Genomic DNA, 18,209 nt, shown 5'->3' on the forward strand with positions numbered 1-18,209 from the left:
CGTTCAGGTTTGCGTTGTGTGGTATGCGCGTGTAAGCATGAAATGAAAGACTTTATACCTGTGTATTGCATATGCCTGAATGTGTGTTTTTTTTTAACAAAAAGACATATATACTCGTTTTCACACATATACCTTTCATACGATTCGCGTCTTCCCGATACTATTCTGCAGTGTCTCCTGTTCAGCACTACATGAAGTGTAGAGCTATTGTCTACGCTTTTCCCCTTGTGTTTTTTTTAAACTTATAAATAAATAAAATAGAAGCAACACTAAAGGCTTACAAGTGTATCAAATGGGTTTTGCAACCATTTGCCTTTCTTTTTAAACAAGAAATAGGTTTCGAATTCAAGTCATACGATTTTTTTTTTTGGTTAAAACTTTACATTATTGGATATTTTCTTATCACTTCTGTCGATTGTTTGTGATATTTCCAAAGGAAACGTTCCTTTCGAAGAATTTTTTCATTGAGGAATTTACATCTTTTTTTATGTGAATCTTTAGAAATATGATTTTATCAACACCACCAGAAGTTTACACAAAAATTGAAAAAAATACAAGCGCACAGAGCTGGGTGCGAAAGGATTCGCTGATCTTGTTCATGAATGTTCCTACCGTCTAATACGAATACTGCAGATGTAGATCGTATGCGAAGAAGAAACGAATAAATTTCAGTGAAACCTTACGCAAGTGAAAATTGTATTCGAATTTTTTTTTTTTTTTTTATTGAATTTTGTCCTTTTTGGCAATTAAACGAAAACTTAAAGCATTTATTCCACTTGGCGCTGATTTACCTAAGAAATTGAAATATCTACTGAACTCACATCTTTTCCACAGTTTCGAATAAGAACTTCATGATTTTTTCCCATTTGACCTTCATACGGAGAAAAAACAAGAGACCAAATAACCAATAGAACCGTTTTTTGCTAGGGGTTTCACGCAACTTAAAATTCATCTAAAATTTCAATATTTCTCTCTTTTCTCTAAAATTCTCTGGGATCCACCAAAATCCGTATTATTTCGAAATATTTCAACATTCACCTTGAAAATTATGTTCTGGAACTGGGTTTTGGTGGATCTTCAGGATGGATCAGACTGGGTTTGACAATGCCCTGGTCCATCCTGAGGATCCACTTCCAGAACCAGGAGCGGTTTTGAACAATCCTGAGGATCCACCAAAACCCACTTCCAGAATTTTTAGATTCAAAAAATTCTAAAAAATTCGAGTTTATGAATAAAAAGAAGCAATATCTATAGTTTACACATAAAATGGTTTTATTTCCAGATATTTAGTAAAATCTTCGGCCTTCGAGTTTGCGTGAAACCCCTAGGTTTTTTGCATTTTAGCTTGAAATTCATACAAAATATTAAAGAAAATTTTCTTCTAATGCATTTTGTTCTTGATATTTTCTTTTAACAACAGTATTAAGAATACACATAAATATTTATTGCTTCGCAAGGCGTGTCAAAATAATTTGAAAGTAAGGATGCCCTCAAATTGCGTATTTTAGATTAATGGTTCGTAAAATGATCAAAAATCTTATTGCACTGGCTGTCACGTAACGTTATAGGAAGAATAATGAAGTCTATGACGTAGACCATATCAAATGAAACTAAAGAGCACGAGGTCGAAAATTTTTGAGAACAGCAATTAAAAAACTGGAAATGTGGTCACGTTTATTCATTCTAATGATTTATACGTGAAAACCAAATTTTTCACTTCCATCCATAGATTCTGACATAGTCTGATCTCGTTGATCTTGACCCTTGCTGGCGAAATTTTAACATTTCGCACTAGATAGAATTGACCCATTATTGAATTTTGAAGAATGATTTCATGATTTTACACTACATAGAATTGATTTTCAAAATTGATGACTTTTTTTTTGGTCTTCACTTTTTTCCGAAACCTATTTTACACTAGATTAAATTGATTTTTTTGACACTTTAATGAATTTTTGGTTTGACCCCCCTGAAATGTTCGGTTTCAGAATCTATGCTTCCATCATTATCTAATTACTTAATAACAACTTATTTGGTTCAATACATCCATCGTCATTGGTTCTGCTGTATCAATTCAGAGGAGAGTTCAATTCAAAAATAAAGAGAAGAGTGACTCTCTATTGCTTTAAAAATATGCTTTGTTCCGCCTGGTTGCAGTTTCAATGCGATGGAAAATGCGGTGATACCCATGCCAGACGTATTCATTCTTAAAATTGATTGAATTTGCTTGATTGAAATAGAACCACAAACTGTTGTTGTTTTTCTTCGTTCATCTTCATTCAAGAGCATATCTGTTAACACATGGGCTTCTTTCTAGCTCTTTTATTTGTTCAGTTACATATGGAACAAAGTATCAAAACACTTTCAAAGTCTTTTAAGAAGAAGTTATCATTAAATATTATTTTCTCAATAATTCGCATTGCTGGGCATTGGACAAATAAGAGTGGAAACATTTACTCTTGTTTTAATTGCTGAATCCGATCAAGTCGGTAAAAGTGATACGGCTTCCGTAAACTTGAAATTTAAGCGCAAAAGCGTGTTTTTGTATTTCTTCGGGTATTTCGACGCGTAAACAAGACGTGAAAGAGAAAGAGTTTGGTTTGGTTGAATGAATGCTTGCTCGGCCACAAAACCTTTCTTAAATAGTATGCAAGTCAGCGAGAATCGCACAAAATGATACCTAATTGTAATATCATGTGCAAACAAAGCATAGATGCTAGAAGGATGCCACTGCATCTTTCACAGTTTATAACATGTTTTATATTGCTTTATCAATGTAATTAACATGAGTGTTGCAGCAGGTGACTTGTCGTACAAAAAAAAGCCAAAGAAATTTAAGAAATGAGCAACAACTGGAGGACTGAATGAAGAATCGATGGTAAATGAAATTAAGCGCCAAAGTACCTGTGCCAACATACAGCGAGCTATATCTCTTTTACTGTCCGGCTAATATTACCATCGAAGAATATTCTTATCTTATTTTTCGTATCGCGTTGTCAGGTTTGGTTTCATCGCAATTGAATTCAAATGCAATTCAATGCCGTCGAATAACACGACGATCGTCTCTGGTGACTAAGAAGTTAATTGTTGGCAAACGTAATAAATAACTAGTAATTGGTTTATTGCAAGAATGTTACAAATATTTCAAATCAAGCGTCTACCACTTCATAGATAGCAACGATTATTATTTTCTTCAAATTTCCTCTTGGTTCGGCAATTCATTACGAGAAATCCGATGTACGAAAAGAGGAAAAGCACAGAATTTATTATGGGAGGTCCATGAAGTGTATATTTCTGCTGTAACAAAAATAAAAATACATGGTTGGATGCCAGCCTATTAAAAATTAAGTATGCATCTACACAGAAAAAAATCCTAATTTCTTCATTGTGCAAAATATAATATGAGAAAAACAATAGTCCGAACAATTGGCCTCTTGCAGTAAATCGTTCTCCATGTTTCTCTTCCATCCCATCACCTCAGAAAGGGAAAAGAGACACTTGAAAAACGGTCAATATAGAACTAACACATTTTTGTGGTTTAATTCATACTTGAATGCTACATTGTTTGATGAATGTGAAACATGAGAGTCGTAACATAGAGTGGAAAAGAACGTTAAACTAATTTACTGTAACGCATGCAACGATTTGCAAATCAATAAAAATGAAATGCCTGATATACATGTATAAATAGAAAATGAAAATAAGCTAAAGATACTGATCGTTTTATGCACTATGTCTACGCGCTTGTATTTGCCTTCATGGTTGACGGCGAACACAGAGTTATTGCTTTGCTGTATTACGTTGCACTGTGTCGTTGTTTTTAATGAAAATGGACTTGTGAATCAGTGCGGATAGTATGATAGTATGCACACTGAGCGTACACTGGCTTACGCCTGTTGTATTGACCAGCACACATACACGCTAATATTTATGTCAAATGCTGATGTCACCAGTACCAAAACTAAAATGCTTTTTGAAGAATTTTATCAACAATTTGTGAGAATATATGAGGGATATGAACACAAAGACGCCCCCTACACGTATCACACTTTTTTTTAACGGAAGCACAGCTTGAAGCAGATTGGCTCATTCGATTTGTTTCAAATGTAATCTTGGTTTTGTTTGGCCGTTTCTCGTTCAGTGTGTGTCTTCGTTTGAATTTATTTATTACTTTTCCACAATTCAAGTTGGTTAGGAGAAGTATTGGTTTAACCCGTTTCCCCATGCACACACAGACAATAATCTAATAATGCAGCTATCTTATCTTTTTCCAGAAGCGAGAAAAATGTGTTTTCCGCTCAATGCCCACTTGTGTCACTTTTGCTCGCAACTTCATTTGTTTCTTTTTTGCTCGATGTTTTTTTTTCGTTTCATTTATCGGCAAAGAGTTCAAAAGTTCTTTTTTCATTCTATGGGTGTCATCTTTTTGGAATTTGGAAATCACTTTATCAATAAATTGATATTAATTCTGCTGATGTCAAGCGAATTGACATCAAGAAAACAGTTGCTGCAGCCATGGTCACACCATAAATTGCATTTGACGTTGAAATATTTTATTCTCCTTAAGAGCACAAAATTTGCAAGATGTGCACGGAAAAGTTTGGATTACATATACAATTCGTTTTATTGCGGTATGATTTTGTCGTAACCACCGAAACGGGTAACATATAGACTAATCAAAGAAAACTACCAGAACGAACAAGACGGTCATTGCAGCATGCCACGACGACGTCGACGTCGACGGTTTTGTATATATAGACGAACGGTGCGGTGCATACACAACTCTTAACATTTTCGTTACGGCTAGTGAAAAGTCCATATGCAAATCACAAACAAAAGGAAAATTACGAAGAAAGAGAAAACAAAACGAAATACGAAAAAAGAAGCGAACACGAAGAGAGCCTATGAGAAAAGGAAACAAACTACCAAAAAGCAAATAATCGAAAATGCAGTGCACTTTGAGCGTGTATGTTGTGTTTGCAAGAGTAAAAATGGAGGCTTGGGAACGAAATTACCTCCGTGTTTGGTATTAGTACAGTCACACGAGCAACACTTACGTGAAGAAAAAAATTGAAGTTCAACAAACAATTTTTTTCTTAAGCAAATTGGCAGTTTTAGTACATAAATTACTATTTAAGTATACCGAAAATATTGAACACACACAGTTTTTTTATGTGTGTATGTTTGAATAAATGAAGACTAGCATTCACGAGGATTTTCTATGTTGGATATTTTTGTATTTGCACTTATATCTCTCAGGTTTGTTAGCAGCCCATGAACGCTAAACCAACTCTAGTTCATTCATTTATGGCTTTCGCTTCATTTACATGTATTCATACAAATAGAAGGTAAGCAGACAGTATTCTTTGTGCGTAGTATGCAATGGGAAATGCATGTATAAAAGCAGGGACCGTGCAACACAATCAAAATTTCTACAAAGAGTCTGAAAGAATCGATATGGATATGTGCAATTCGGTTTTAAGTTAGAACCTGATTTCAATTTATTGTCTTTTCCCTCTCTTTCGCTCATTTATTCATTGACCAATATATGATTTTTATCATGTATCTATCTGTACAAACAAACACGCTTATTCTAATGTCATCTCAGGCAATAGCAAGATTCAAACAGAGTATAATCACAACATTTGATGAGAATTAACCTGATTTTATACCGAGAAAGACGAACGTGTAAAATTGTTGCAGACATATGTGCTCCAATTTGAATGTTAAAGAATAAAACCCCACGCTCGCCAACGGACACCTCATAAAGTGGGAATGTAGAACATTTCCTATTGACACAAAATTAGTTTTTAAATGTCATTCCAGTCATTGAAATTGAACGTAATATAATTTTTAGCAACGTTGCACTTTGAATGGTAAAGAAACATTTACATCATTATCTGTCTATCTATTATTAAACGAAAACCATTTTAAATCAGTCAAAATTAATTGAAATCATTTTTGCGAAATAATGTGTGCAAAATGGATATCCATAAACAAAATAACGATACTATGTCGATTGCCTGCAAACCCGAAAAAAAGTTTGCAACGCATGTAGCGCAGATGTTTGTTTTTAGGTCATTCATTAATGAGTGAAGTACCGCATGAGCTTAAGTTTCTGTTAACATTTTGCGAGCTGCGATACCGCACAAGTCGCCGACTATTCGACGCGACATGATGTTCTCGAATATTGTAATATAATACGACAAAACAAAAATGAGAAACTTCGTCATCGCAAAAAAAAAAAAAACGGTAATGTCGCTTCCTAGGAGTCAGGACGATGTGTAATAAAATACCGACGTAAAACATACGACCGTCATTTTATCCAATGATTTTTTCTCAAGTTTCAGGTGGAATTAAATTATTGCATGCGGCATTATTCACTAAGTTTCGAAAAATGTTCTGCAGTCTCTTTTCGATCATATTCGGTACTAAATGAATCGCAGATAGCCCCATGTGATTCTGTGACAATAACTTCATTGTCAGTATTAGTTGCAGACACATTTTTCTAAATATAAAAAATATTGGGAAAATTACTAATAGATTTTCATACTTTTGGCGCTGTTCCAGCACCAGGCAAAAAGCCGAACATTTTTGTTTTGACCCAAATTAACAACAAACACAAAAAAAAAAACAAGGAATATACGAAGAGTGATACAACAGACGAGAAGGAGAAAGAACTATGAACGATTTGCACGATGAATGGTTTCAAATTGTGTGTGTAATTTTCTTGTAAAGTCGATTTTTCGATCCAAATTTGTGTGTATTGTATTAGACATCCAAAATACAGCCGAAGCAAAAACCTGCAAAACTTTCAGAACACAGTCAATTCGGGAATACACTAGCAACGCATATTGATCAGCAAACAAAAACAACAGTACGATATAGAAATATTAATTCAAAACGTCTGAAAGCATGCATACTGAAATAGTTCAGACTAGCAGAGTAGAAAAAACTCGACATTTCATAAAACGAAGCACACTGTGAACATCGATGAGATGGAATTGCTGATTTGTTTGAGATGATTTTCATCAGAAATTGGCCGCAAAACTAATTTGTTGATTTTTTTTACATTGACGCTAACAGATGATTTCGTTTGGTGTTTTATAGAGATTTCATCACATGTGCAATTGAGCAATTCGAATCAATTGGATGGTAAATTGAATTCAACCGAATTTTTGTTTTGACGGAATGTAAAAAAAAAAAAATAGAAAAAAATATACAATTTTATTCGACAATGCGATTTTGATGCTTTTGAAATAGTTTCAATCCAAATGATTCTAACGTTTTTCATTTGTTTCTGCTGGACTTTTGAAGTGACAGCTATGACGCAGCCAACTTCATTCCAAACTGTCATTTTGAATATTCAACAATGAAACAACATTTTCATTAAACAACTGCCACTTTTGTTATTAAAATCGGAACACCTTTGAAATTATAACATAGAAAACTAATTATTTTTAGAGGCGAAATGACGAATTTCGAAAGTTTTAGTGAAGATTTAGTACCACGCATTGTTCCGCAACCAACTTTGCACCCGGTATTGGTAAGTTGAATATGTTCATGCAAAAATGCAATTAACTGAGCTCAAGTTTACTTTTCTCTCTCTCTCTCTCACTCTCTTCAATGCTTAGGATATGTCAAAACCAATCGTTCCCGAAGTGTCTTTAATTTTTGACGAGTCCAAAAAATCAATTGCAAACCAAATGGTACAGCCTAAAAGTTATAAAGAATGGAAACAGCAACAGCAAATGCCAGTAGCCACGAAGTTTACACCTAACCAAACATCAACCGCAGATCGAAAGAAAATAGTTACATTTAATTTACCAAATGACAATCAGCCCACTAAAAATATGCTACAATCACCGATCGAAAGTACTCCCATGGCTATTTGTCAACAATTGGATTTGAGTTTATGCGAGCCTAGAAAAAGTAATGAAGTTAATCAACATACGATTCAGTCCAATTACATAGCAGATGTGCGACAGCAAGACTATAACCATTTCATACAACAACCACATACCAATAAACGGTTGGTGGTATCGCCTCAAATGAATTCAGATGAACATTACAAAAGGCCATCAAATCAAATGGTCAACCGAATTACGAACCAAGTGTTTAATAATCAAAATCAAGCCGAAACAAAAGGAATTACACTGAATGATGTGTATCAACTGCTTCAGAATATGCAGTTGAATAACTCTTCAGAAAACAGCACAGCTAATAAGGAAAGTAATCTAAACCAATTGAATGGGCACCATATTGCTTCAGAGAAACATCGGCAGATTGACCATCTCTCACTGATACGGGGTACAAATCAATCATTCGAAAACACACCTTCCAGCCACAACGAACCAACGATGAAGGATATGTTCAATGTGATTTTGAAGCAACAAGAACAGTTGATGAACATACAAAATCAGGTTCATGTTCTACTTATGCGCTCTGCCAATGTAGCATCCAATCAATTGGAGAGCAGACATCATAACAATAATCAAATAATGGGAGATGTGAATGCCAATATCAATCAAATTGATTCGCATGCTAAACAGGTTGGCGTCATGACAAGCTTGGAAATCAATGTGCAAAATATTAAACCAAGTGCCATACAAACCGATGAAAATTTTAGTACACCAAAAGCCAAGAATAAAATGGCAATTAATCAAAATATCAAACAGTGTGGGTGCATGTGCAATTGTGAATCACAAAAGCAGTTGCAATCGCCTGATTCTGGAAGTAATGATGATAATTTTGATACGAGCCCCAGAAATAGCTCTGACACTCAAGCCGGATGGACATTCTATGGGAATATTTTAAATCAAGTGAATGACGTGCTGCAAAACACATCGCCCATATCGAGTGCAAGAGGTAACGAACCAAAAAATCCACAACAAGCGGCCAACACAGAGAATCGGTCCTACGGCCTGAATGAAGTTCCCATTCGACGCACTTCAAATGTAATGCCGAACATCCGGAGCGCTCAATTCAAACAAGTTGGCTTTCAGATTGATGATGTAAATATTTCTGCTATGACAAAAAGGTAGGTTCCAAGTTTCGGCACAATGTAATGCATCGTCGATTTGAATGAACGCATTCTTTTTGTCGCATTTTAGTTTTAAAAATAACAACAATTTTTGCTTTTAGAATTACGTTTGGTTCAACATCGAATGAAATTCCGCGAACGCCCGCCGACCGTGTGGCTGCAACCGACAACAGTATGCTGATGAATGCACTGGCTATGAAATATCTACCATGTGATTTAAATAATGTACACTCACCAAAATTAGCGAATGGGGTCACTCAAACAACGATCGCAAACACTCGTAATGCAACACCAACGAATGGACCATCAGTGAATCGACAATGTGAATTAAATAACAAACATTCAAATACCGATATGTCAATGACGAGTTATCGCTACATGGAAAAATACGGCCTACTTTGATTTGCCACCGGAATTGCGATAGTTGAAACATTGTCTTTATGTTCGCTTTCACTTTAGACGCTCATTTGAATTGTTATCATGGAATGATGTTGATCGATATAAATTGTTTTCATAACGTCCGATCAGATGCAAAAATGTATCAGTATTTTATATGTTTTAAGTGTTAAATAAAATTGCTAATAAATGTCACATCAATCTAACGAACTTTCATCTGCTTATTTATGGATTACTTTTTCTAATGGCACCCGGATGAAACTTACTCTGAACGGTGACTGAACGTGCGATGATTGTTGCGAATATTCCCGATTTTGTCTGTAAAATTAATAAGGAAAATAGATTTAAGGCAAATTCACGACCACTCAAAAAGTGATTTCTAATTATGACTTTGCATATACCTGTCGTTTTCGATGTGAATTTTTTTTGGCGTAGCATCATGAATGCTCACTTGACTTGGTAGAATCTCTTCTAGTGAAACGTTTTCATTGTTAAGTCGAATTGGGCTTAGTGCATGGCATTGAACACCGAGAACGTCGTCAATATTTTGATGCCTTGATATGAATAATTTTTTGAAATTCATTTCGACAGAGGCTGTATTTACATTGTCATATGGTGATGAACAATTTTTGCTAGAGTTGTTAAGATCTTCCAAACCTTCAGGACTGGCTCGATCGCCAAGTGGTATGTAATTTGCATTGATATCGTACTGATAGCTATTGGCATATTCATTTTGTTTTCGTTGTCTTTTTTTATTTAATTTGGATTCAAGTCTTTTGGCTTCCAAGGATTCGTTGATCGTTGCCCAGAAATCGATATCAGAACTCTCATCCTTGTTGATATCATCGTTGATAACATTTTGATTAGTCGTTTCGACTGGAGCAGCGCCATCATTTTCTTCACAGAGCCACCATGCCTGCTCACCTGATTCAATCTTCTTGATTTTGAACGTGAATTTTGAACCGGTATCGTTTTCCGTTTCGGCCGCTTCTAGAATGTCGTTCACACTTTCTTCGGTGTCTTCGTCAAGCCACCAGGCTCGTTCACCCGAACGAACATGCGTAATGCGAAACTTTTGTCGATTTTCACTGTTGTTCTCATCCACCATCCACCATGGGATTGATGAAGTCGTTTGGCTAGCATCTACTACATCCACACTATTGATTTGGGTCTTCGTTTCGTTATCACTCTGATTCAGCGTAATATCCTCGGCGATGGTATCGTCATTTTCAGTTTCATTCATCCACCATGGAAATTGATGGCTGGAGTCATTGAGCTTCAATTGACTTTTCATGTTTATCGTTTTGGAGCCTTGAAATTTGTCAAATTGAGTGTCGGTCGTTTGTTCGTCTAGTGTTGAATTGATCCAACTCGATTCGTCTGCTAAATAATTATTGCTACAAATTAATTTCGTTCCGTTCGATGTCGTTTGATTAAGCACAGATTCGATTAAAGTGTCTTGCTTAATGCTATCGTTTGTACTAATCACGCTTTCGTGATCAGAACCGTTTTGACTCTCGCCAAGCAGTTGCGATTTCGTTTTAGATATTTTTGTGACGGGGCCGAGTACACATTTCATAATACTCGATTTTGTATTATCAATTTTCGCGCATGATTCACTAGTGTGTGTTGATGATTCGTTTGTTCGATTTTGCACCGTACCGTTTGGATTGGATGTTAATTCACACGTCATATCATTGCTATTTGAATGCATCACGTCGCTTGAATCAGATGGCGCAGTCGGTGTTGCGGCAGTTGGCGGCTGCGATATTTTTAATTTCAAAAAGTTTTTCGTCATGTCGTCAGCGTTGCTGTTGTTGCCGCCGCCGTCACCGCCGCCACCACCGCCACCACCACTTGAATAACTTGTCTCTGAGCTAACACTGGGTGAACGATCAGATCGTGCAAATGACATTTGATTTGTAGTCGGTTTCTGCTGCACCTTTTTACTATCTTCATTATCTGTGCTTGAACTGGATGTTCGTGCTTTGCGCGGCCGATCGGTTTGGCCAACATTCAGTGCGGATTTACGGAAGTCTTTGTTAGCCCATTTGGAACTATTAGCAGATGATGAGGACGATGCGGCCGAAATTGTTTTGGTTAGAGATTCCAGTTTAGGCGGCTGTGGAGGCAGTGCTTTGCTGTACACTTTTTGTTTTGTTGGCGATGAAGATGTGCTCTTTGACGATGGAATCGGCGGACTTTTCGATTTGGACTTTTCCGTTTTTGTCGCACTTTTTATTGAATTGCTACGTGATATTGATGGAGATTTTGATACAGAACTTTCTCGTGATGATTTTGATGGGCTTTTCTCTGGCGATTTTTCCGGTGATTTTTCGTAAATAATTTTCTCGTCACTCTTTTCCGGTGAACTTTCAATGGAATCTTTTTCATTTTTGTTGGCGTTGCTGTATTTGGACAGGGATGTGGCATTCGAAGTACTACTGAAGCGTGAATAGTTCATGCTATTATATTTATTTTCCATGTAAGATGGCCATGGTGTCGATGATCTTGTACCGCTGAAACGGGAATTTTTCGTTGAATCGTCCATGCGATCCGATTGAACACCTTTATCTTCACCGATAATCCTCCGCTTCGGTCGCATCAATGTCTTTTCGATGGTTTTTGCAATTTCAACTCTTCGACATCGTGAAAAATTTGTTGTAGATGTGGAACATAAATTGGGTGATGTTCCTCTTGTAATAACATTAACCTCAACCATTTCCACACTTGGTTCGGAGGATGTGTCATTTGGACTACTTATACTGTCCGCTGTCGAGGTTTCTTCATTTGTAGAACTCTCTTCTGGTAATGCTTTTGCATTATCTTTAACGAGCTCTACATTTTGACGATATCTGCCACCAACATCACTTCCATTCAAATATGAAACGGCCGGACCGGTTGATCGACTTCTAAAACTGTTTACTTGTAATTTGTTCGTGCCTCTTGGATAAAGTTTACTGTAAGATGATGATACATAGCCAGAAGACGATGTATATCGATCTTTGGCTGGCTCACATGGACTAGGATCACGTGATTTTGATGTTGAGTAAGAACTATTTGATGAGCCTACATCACGGATTCGTACTTTGGCCACAGTAATGGACGGTCGTGTTATCGTGGACGATTGTTCCTTGGCCTTCGTTTTGGCCAGAAGATTTCCAGATGTTGTCGTCGAACTTTGACTACTCTTAGCCAATTTATTTTCACATGAACTGGCCACATCATTTGATAAAGTTTTGGATGGCAATTTTTTTACAACTGCCGTCTCCTTTGTTGCCGGCTCTTTATTTGATGATAGCCAACGGCTCGATGTAACTGGAGTTTCACGTTTGATTCCAATGCTACGATAAGTTCCACCTGAATAAGAGGGTCGATATGTCGATGGCGACGATATGGATCCAAAACGTGGAGCTGGCTTTGATTCCGACGAACTACTGAGAACTTCATCGCGTGACGAATACTAGAAAAATAACCACAACTTTATGTTTAAGTACATGTTAATTTAAGAATACGAACAACTGAATTAGATTAGAAAATTTCATATTGAAAGTATGGCATTTAAATTCATAACAAATGAAATAGAAATGGATGATTTACCCGGCTTGTAGCTGGAGATGTTTTTGATGATAAGTATGGTGATAAGTTAGGCTTCCATGAGACCTGTTTAATGACGAATCGTACGATTGAATTGATTAAAATGGTTCAAATGAAAACGTGGAAAAATTATAACAATAAGAATCTTTAAACCAATATTTCAAAACCAGAACTAAAATTCTTTTTGCAGCCAATACATTTTCTAAGTTTATTTTATTATATTTTATTTATTTTGGATTAAATCCAAATAAAGGTATACTACCGTGCAAAAGTTTGGAACCACTAGCATAGGTTCTGACACCAAATGCCGTTTTTCTGCACACATCAATTTCTCGTTGAAATTGTGAGCAATCCTAAATCTGTTTGATGCATTGGAATCGGAATCGAAAATAGATTCAAAAACATTTGGTGTGGGGGGCGAAGCAGCCCCAGGGGTTGAAATAACCCCATTTAGGTCAAATTCGACAACACTTGATTTTCGACCAAAATTTCAAGAAAATTGATAAAACTAATGATGCCATTCGATAGCCAATCCAAATGATCAGCCTGAAAGGGGGGGGGGTCTAGGGGGGTCCTTTCCCCCTCCCAGGGTTTCAAAATCGCATGTGAATTTTTTTTGTGCACTTTTTTCATTCTCGTGCGATTTTGAAGCCCTGGGAGGGGGAAATGACCCCCTAGAGTCTTCGCCCCCTGCCCCAAATGTTTTTGAAACTATTTTCGATTCCGATTCCAATGCGAAAAACAGATTTGAGATTGCTCTCAATTTCAACGAGAAATTGATGTGTGCAGAAAAACGGCATTTAGTGTCAGAACCTATGACCACTAGGTATTTTTCATACAAATTGACCATTTTTGGTGGACTCATTAACATATTTCGGAAACACCTGCACTCTTGATATTTTGTGCATAGTTTCTACAACGTTTCAATAGTAAATCACAGAGGTTTCATCAAAAAATATTCACGTATTTAAAAAATATATCAATTTGAATTTGATCTGTTTTAATCTTCATACAAATTTGATCATTTTTCACACAGTACAAATTCAAATTGCTATATTTTTGAAATTCATGAATATTTTTTGATGAAACCTCTGTGATTTACTATTGAAACGTTGTAGAAACTATGCACAAAATATCAAGAGTGCAGGTGTTTCCGAAATATGTTAATGAGTCCACCAAAAAATGGTCAATTTGTATGAAAAATACCTAGTGGTTCCAAACTTTTGCACGGTAGTGTATATCAAAAGAAATGTGGCTGGATTGCATTAATAGTTACATACTGCCACAATATCTAGAGTTTTGATGAATTGGGTTTTCTCTTCAGCATTTTGGAAAACAGCACAGTTTTGTTTAAAAATAGAAGAAAACAAGACCGCAGATCGTCGCTTCGCTCCTCTCTGCGTTCTTTATGTTATTTAAAATTGAGTGTTTAAATTAATTCGATGTTCGCATCAAATTATTCATCGAAGCACTACATGGAATGTAGTTTCAATCGAAGCATACATTTCTTTATTTTATGAAAATTATTAGAATTGATATCAATATGTTCGATTCGGACTCTATTTTTTCTGAAGATGTTAAAATCTAAGGTGGAAATTGTTAATTTACGTAATTCAGTCAAGAAGGGAAAAATGAAAGTTCAAGTACCAATAAAACAAAAATTATTAATAATATTGATATTATAAATAATAATAAATCAATCAATTGAATAAAATTATAATTCTATATTGTTCTATATATTATATTGTAATCTTTAATAATGGGTTTTATGTATGGATTGTACATTATTTCACATTGGGAATTAAAATAATGTGAAATTTTTTTCTTGAGTTATCTCAAAAGAGAATTACGTGTACATGATTTTATTTCATTTTTGTAATTAGACGTAATTGCTTCATTTCAAATTAGAACTTTGGATAGAAAAAAGCATTAATTTTCGGTCCAAAAATGTGGCCTAAAGAGTCTTAAAATTTTCCCGAGCAAAAAAAAAACAATTACAATATTCCATGTATACATTCCATGTAGTGCTAAAAAGTTGACCACATGAACTATGGCACTCAAGAAAAATCACAGTAGGAATCAATGATGTACAAACAGAAGTCTGAATAGTAAAAGCAGAAGCACACTTTTTATTGGTTTTTGATTACAACATAATGTCGATTGAAAATGCTGTTGAAAAAAAAAACGAGGAATTTCAAAACCTCAAACTTTTTGCATGTATGTTTTTATTGCAGACATTCCGTATGGCTGCATATTGAGCTGAGCTATTTACAAATAGCTGGCTGTTTGGTAGATTTTGATTTTGTGACTATCGAGCCATGCAAATTCATGTGAGATGATTTTTGAAATTTGGGACACCTTTTTCCATCCTTTCCATGAATTTTTGTCATAAATTTATCATCTCACATGAATTTACATGGTTCGATAGTCAAAAAAACCAAAATGTACCAAACAGCCAGCTATTCGTAAATAGCTCAGCTCAATATGCAGCCATACGAAATGTCTGCGTTGCATGATGTTCCATACTCCCCAACAACATTCAAATATATGGCCAAACGGATTTCTCGATTCGAGCAATTGAATGAGCTCATTACCTACAGACATTCCGTATGGCTGCATATTAAGCTGAGCTATTTACAAATAGCTGACTGCTCACTCAGAAAGGAATTAGTACGATTCACATATACCAATGGTGATCTGTCAAATTACCATCATTACTATTGGCGAGAGTGGCGATTTTGTATGACACAAAAATCTGCTCTGCTGTGCGATATTACTATGACACAAAAATGTATCGGTTGTACATATTACAACCAATACCACTTTGTTACACACTAATATCGCACAGCAGAGCAGATACAATACATACAAAATCGCCACTCTCGCCAATAGTAATGATGGTAATTTGACAGATCACCATTGGTATATGTGAATCGTATTAATTCCGTTCTGAGTGAGTGTTTGGTACATTTTGGTTTTGTGACTATCGAACCATGTAAATTCATGTGAGGTGATAAATTTATGACACAAATTCATGGAAAGGATGGAAAAAGGTGTCCCAAATTTATCATCTCACATGAATTTACATGGCTCGATAGTCACAAAATCAAAATCAAAATCTACCAAACAGCCAGCTATTTGTAAATAGCTCAGCTCGATATTCAGTCACACGGAATGTCTGTTTTATTGCGCCCGATTGCGGATAGAACAAGTGTTCTTTATTCGTTAAATTGTTCATTTTATGAAACACCAAGAAAAGATTTCATGAATTTCACTCTATTCGGTAGGTAAAACAGGTTTTTTCTGCGGAAAATGTGGAAACGTACTTGAACATAATACTAGGATTACATCAGATTTTTCCACAAAAATAGCAGTTAACTGTAATTTTCTCACTTATTAGTTGCAGTAGGAAGTTTTTTTACTGACAAGAATTCAGGCTCGCCGATTTATTCGTTTCATCATTCTAACACGATGAATATTCGAAATTGGATTAATTTAAGTTTCTCAATCAGAGTATTCGTTTGAAAATGCGAAAGCGCATTCGACATACGACAAGGATTATTGTCACTGTTTTGTAGCTTGCTCCGAAATGACAGAAGAAGAAAAAAAAAACCGTGAAATTCTTTACGTGGAAACGCATCAAAATGTAAGAAAGAAAATAGAAATAACGGAAAATCAAATGTAATCTCAACAGCGCGATTGACGCATATTTTTGTCAAAGTGTGTATTTAACTTTGTGTTTTTTGTCGGAATATATACTCTAAAATAGACTGAGAAGAATGTGCTACTTCGGTTACAACCTTACCAAAGAAATTCGTTTTTCCTTCGATGCTGTATTTTTAATCAACTAACGCTAAAATATGTGAAGTAAAGAAGAAAAAAACGATGAAGAGACGAAAAAATTTCTATTTTGGCCTGATAATGTGATACCATTCTGTTTTATACACTGAACATGTGAGATCAATAAATGCATTACACAATTTACAATCAAATTGGAACCAAGCAAATGCATAAATGATTGAGGAAAAAAAAACATGTTCTACCCATGTATTTGCCGAACTCCAGATTTTAATGCAAAAACCGAAGATGTTAGTTATTTTTAAGCTGTTTTTAAATATTAATCAGAGTCACTTACATATCCTTTATATGACGACATCTTATTGCGTATATTCGATGTCCAGATAAATCGGATAAATCCTTACTTTAGCACCTATTACTTCAAATTCATAACTATAAATTACAACATATTCCAGTTATTTGTTGCAATAATTCCTCAATTCAGCAATATTCTTCAAGAATAACCAAGTTTTTCAAATGCAAATTGTACAAAATTTGAGCTGCGCAGGTTATTCTATGAACCAACCACAAAGAACTGTCGGTCTAAATATTGTGTTGTTTTCGCCGTTTCACCATTTCCCACTCGCGCAATAAATAAATAATTTTTATTATCTCTTTTCTCTGTGTGGATTAAATTAAACACCGCTTTATTTCTATACAGATGCACTGATACGCACTATATTCATTTTGTGTTGTATATGAATTTGGTAAAAATTACATTTTTACTGTTTTTATTCATTTGTTTTTTTTTTTTACTGCTGAGTCTATTGCGAAAAAAAGGAAAATTGTTAGAACGTTGTTTTGATTTATTTGCACCGATGAATATTTGCTGTGTACTGACAGAGTTCACAGCCGAAATAACAACAAAACTGAAAACAAAAATGATTTAGAAGTGAATGAGCGACGACGCGCGCTCGGTTGGATACACTTTCCCGGCGTTTTCAGACGAATGCGGTTATTTTTAACAATTTCTCTGTGCAAAGAAAAGCTAACGCAACGAGAACGAGGAAAAATACAAACATTTGCTATACTACCGTCCCTTTCGCTGTGATTTCGTGCGTTTCAGTAAAAGTCAATAAATTTGTTTTCTTCTTTTTTTCAATTTACTATTTGGTTGCGTTTGCGTGTTTGCCGCTTTCGACAGATTACAAAATGTATTACACTCGAGTGTAGCAGATGGGGATCTACTTTGAGAATGATTTGCATGCATGCGCAATACAAATCTCAATGTGGATCGCATAACGCAACGAACTCGGCTCAATCAAAGATTGTGAAATACGTTGAAGTTTTATCATTTGCTCACTTGCTCGACTGCAGTCTCAATAATTCAAGAGGA

At 35.4% G+C, this 18,209-nt stretch overlaps 2 protein-coding genes across 2 annotated transcripts; one reads left to right on the forward strand and one right to left on the reverse strand.

Moving 5' to 3' along the window:
- Positions 1-1,251: 1,251 nt before the first annotated feature.
- Positions 1,252-18,011, reverse strand: LOC129575578 (serine/arginine repetitive matrix protein 5-like). Its single transcript, XM_055459392.1, has 4 exons — positions 17,172-18,011; positions 13,040-13,102; positions 9,841-12,902; positions 1,252-9,757 (listed from the first exon to the last, which is right to left on the reverse strand). The coding sequence occupies exons 1-4, from the start codon at positions 17,190-17,192 to the stop codon at positions 9,661-9,663; spliced, it is 3,243 nt and encodes a 1,080-aa protein (XP_055315367.1). The 5' UTR covers positions 17,193-18,011; the 3' UTR covers positions 1,252-9,660.
- Positions 7,343-9,649, forward strand: LOC129575579 (protein PF3D7_1417600-like). Its single transcript, XM_055459393.1, has 3 exons — positions 7,343-7,546; positions 7,635-9,040; positions 9,145-9,649. The coding sequence occupies exons 1-3, from the start codon at positions 7,472-7,474 to the stop codon at positions 9,443-9,445; spliced, it is 1,782 nt and encodes a 593-aa protein (XP_055315368.1). The 5' UTR covers positions 7,343-7,471; the 3' UTR covers positions 9,446-9,649.
- Positions 18,012-18,209: the final 198 nt, after the last annotated feature.

The sequence above is a fragment of the Sitodiplosis mosellana genome, unplaced genomic scaffold (assembly GCF_009176505.1).
Source record: "Sitodiplosis mosellana isolate CC-2019 unplaced genomic scaffold, AAFC_SMos_1.0 Smas_scaffold_6167, whole genome shotgun sequence".
NCBI classification, from domain to species: Eukaryota; Metazoa; Arthropoda; class Insecta; order Diptera; family Cecidomyiidae; genus Sitodiplosis; species Sitodiplosis mosellana.

Excerpts from the sequence above, each read along its gene's own strand:
- LOC129575578 (XM_055459392.1), bottom strand. The coding sequence starts at position 17,192 with ATGTCGTCATATAAAGGATAT. Across the intron at positions 13,103-17,171 it reads TGTCGTCATATAAAGGATAT|GTCTCATGGAAGCCTAACTT; the intron begins GTAAGTGACTCT and ends GTCATTAAACAG. Across the intron at positions 12,903-13,039 it reads CATCTCCAGCTACAAGCCGG|TATTCGTCACGCGATGAAGT; the intron begins GTAAATCATCCA and ends TTATTTTTCTAG.
- LOC129575579 (XM_055459393.1), top strand. The coding sequence starts at position 7,472 with ATGACGAATTTCGAAAGTTTTAGTGAAGATTTAGTACCACGCATTGTT. Across the intron at positions 7,547-7,634 it reads CAACTTTGCACCCGGTATTG|GATATGTCAAAACCAATCGT; the intron begins GTAAGTTGAATA and ends TTCAATGCTTAG. Across the intron at positions 9,041-9,144 it reads ATTTCTGCTATGACAAAAAG|AATTACGTTTGGTTCAACAT; the intron begins GTAGGTTCCAAG and ends TTTTGCTTTTAG.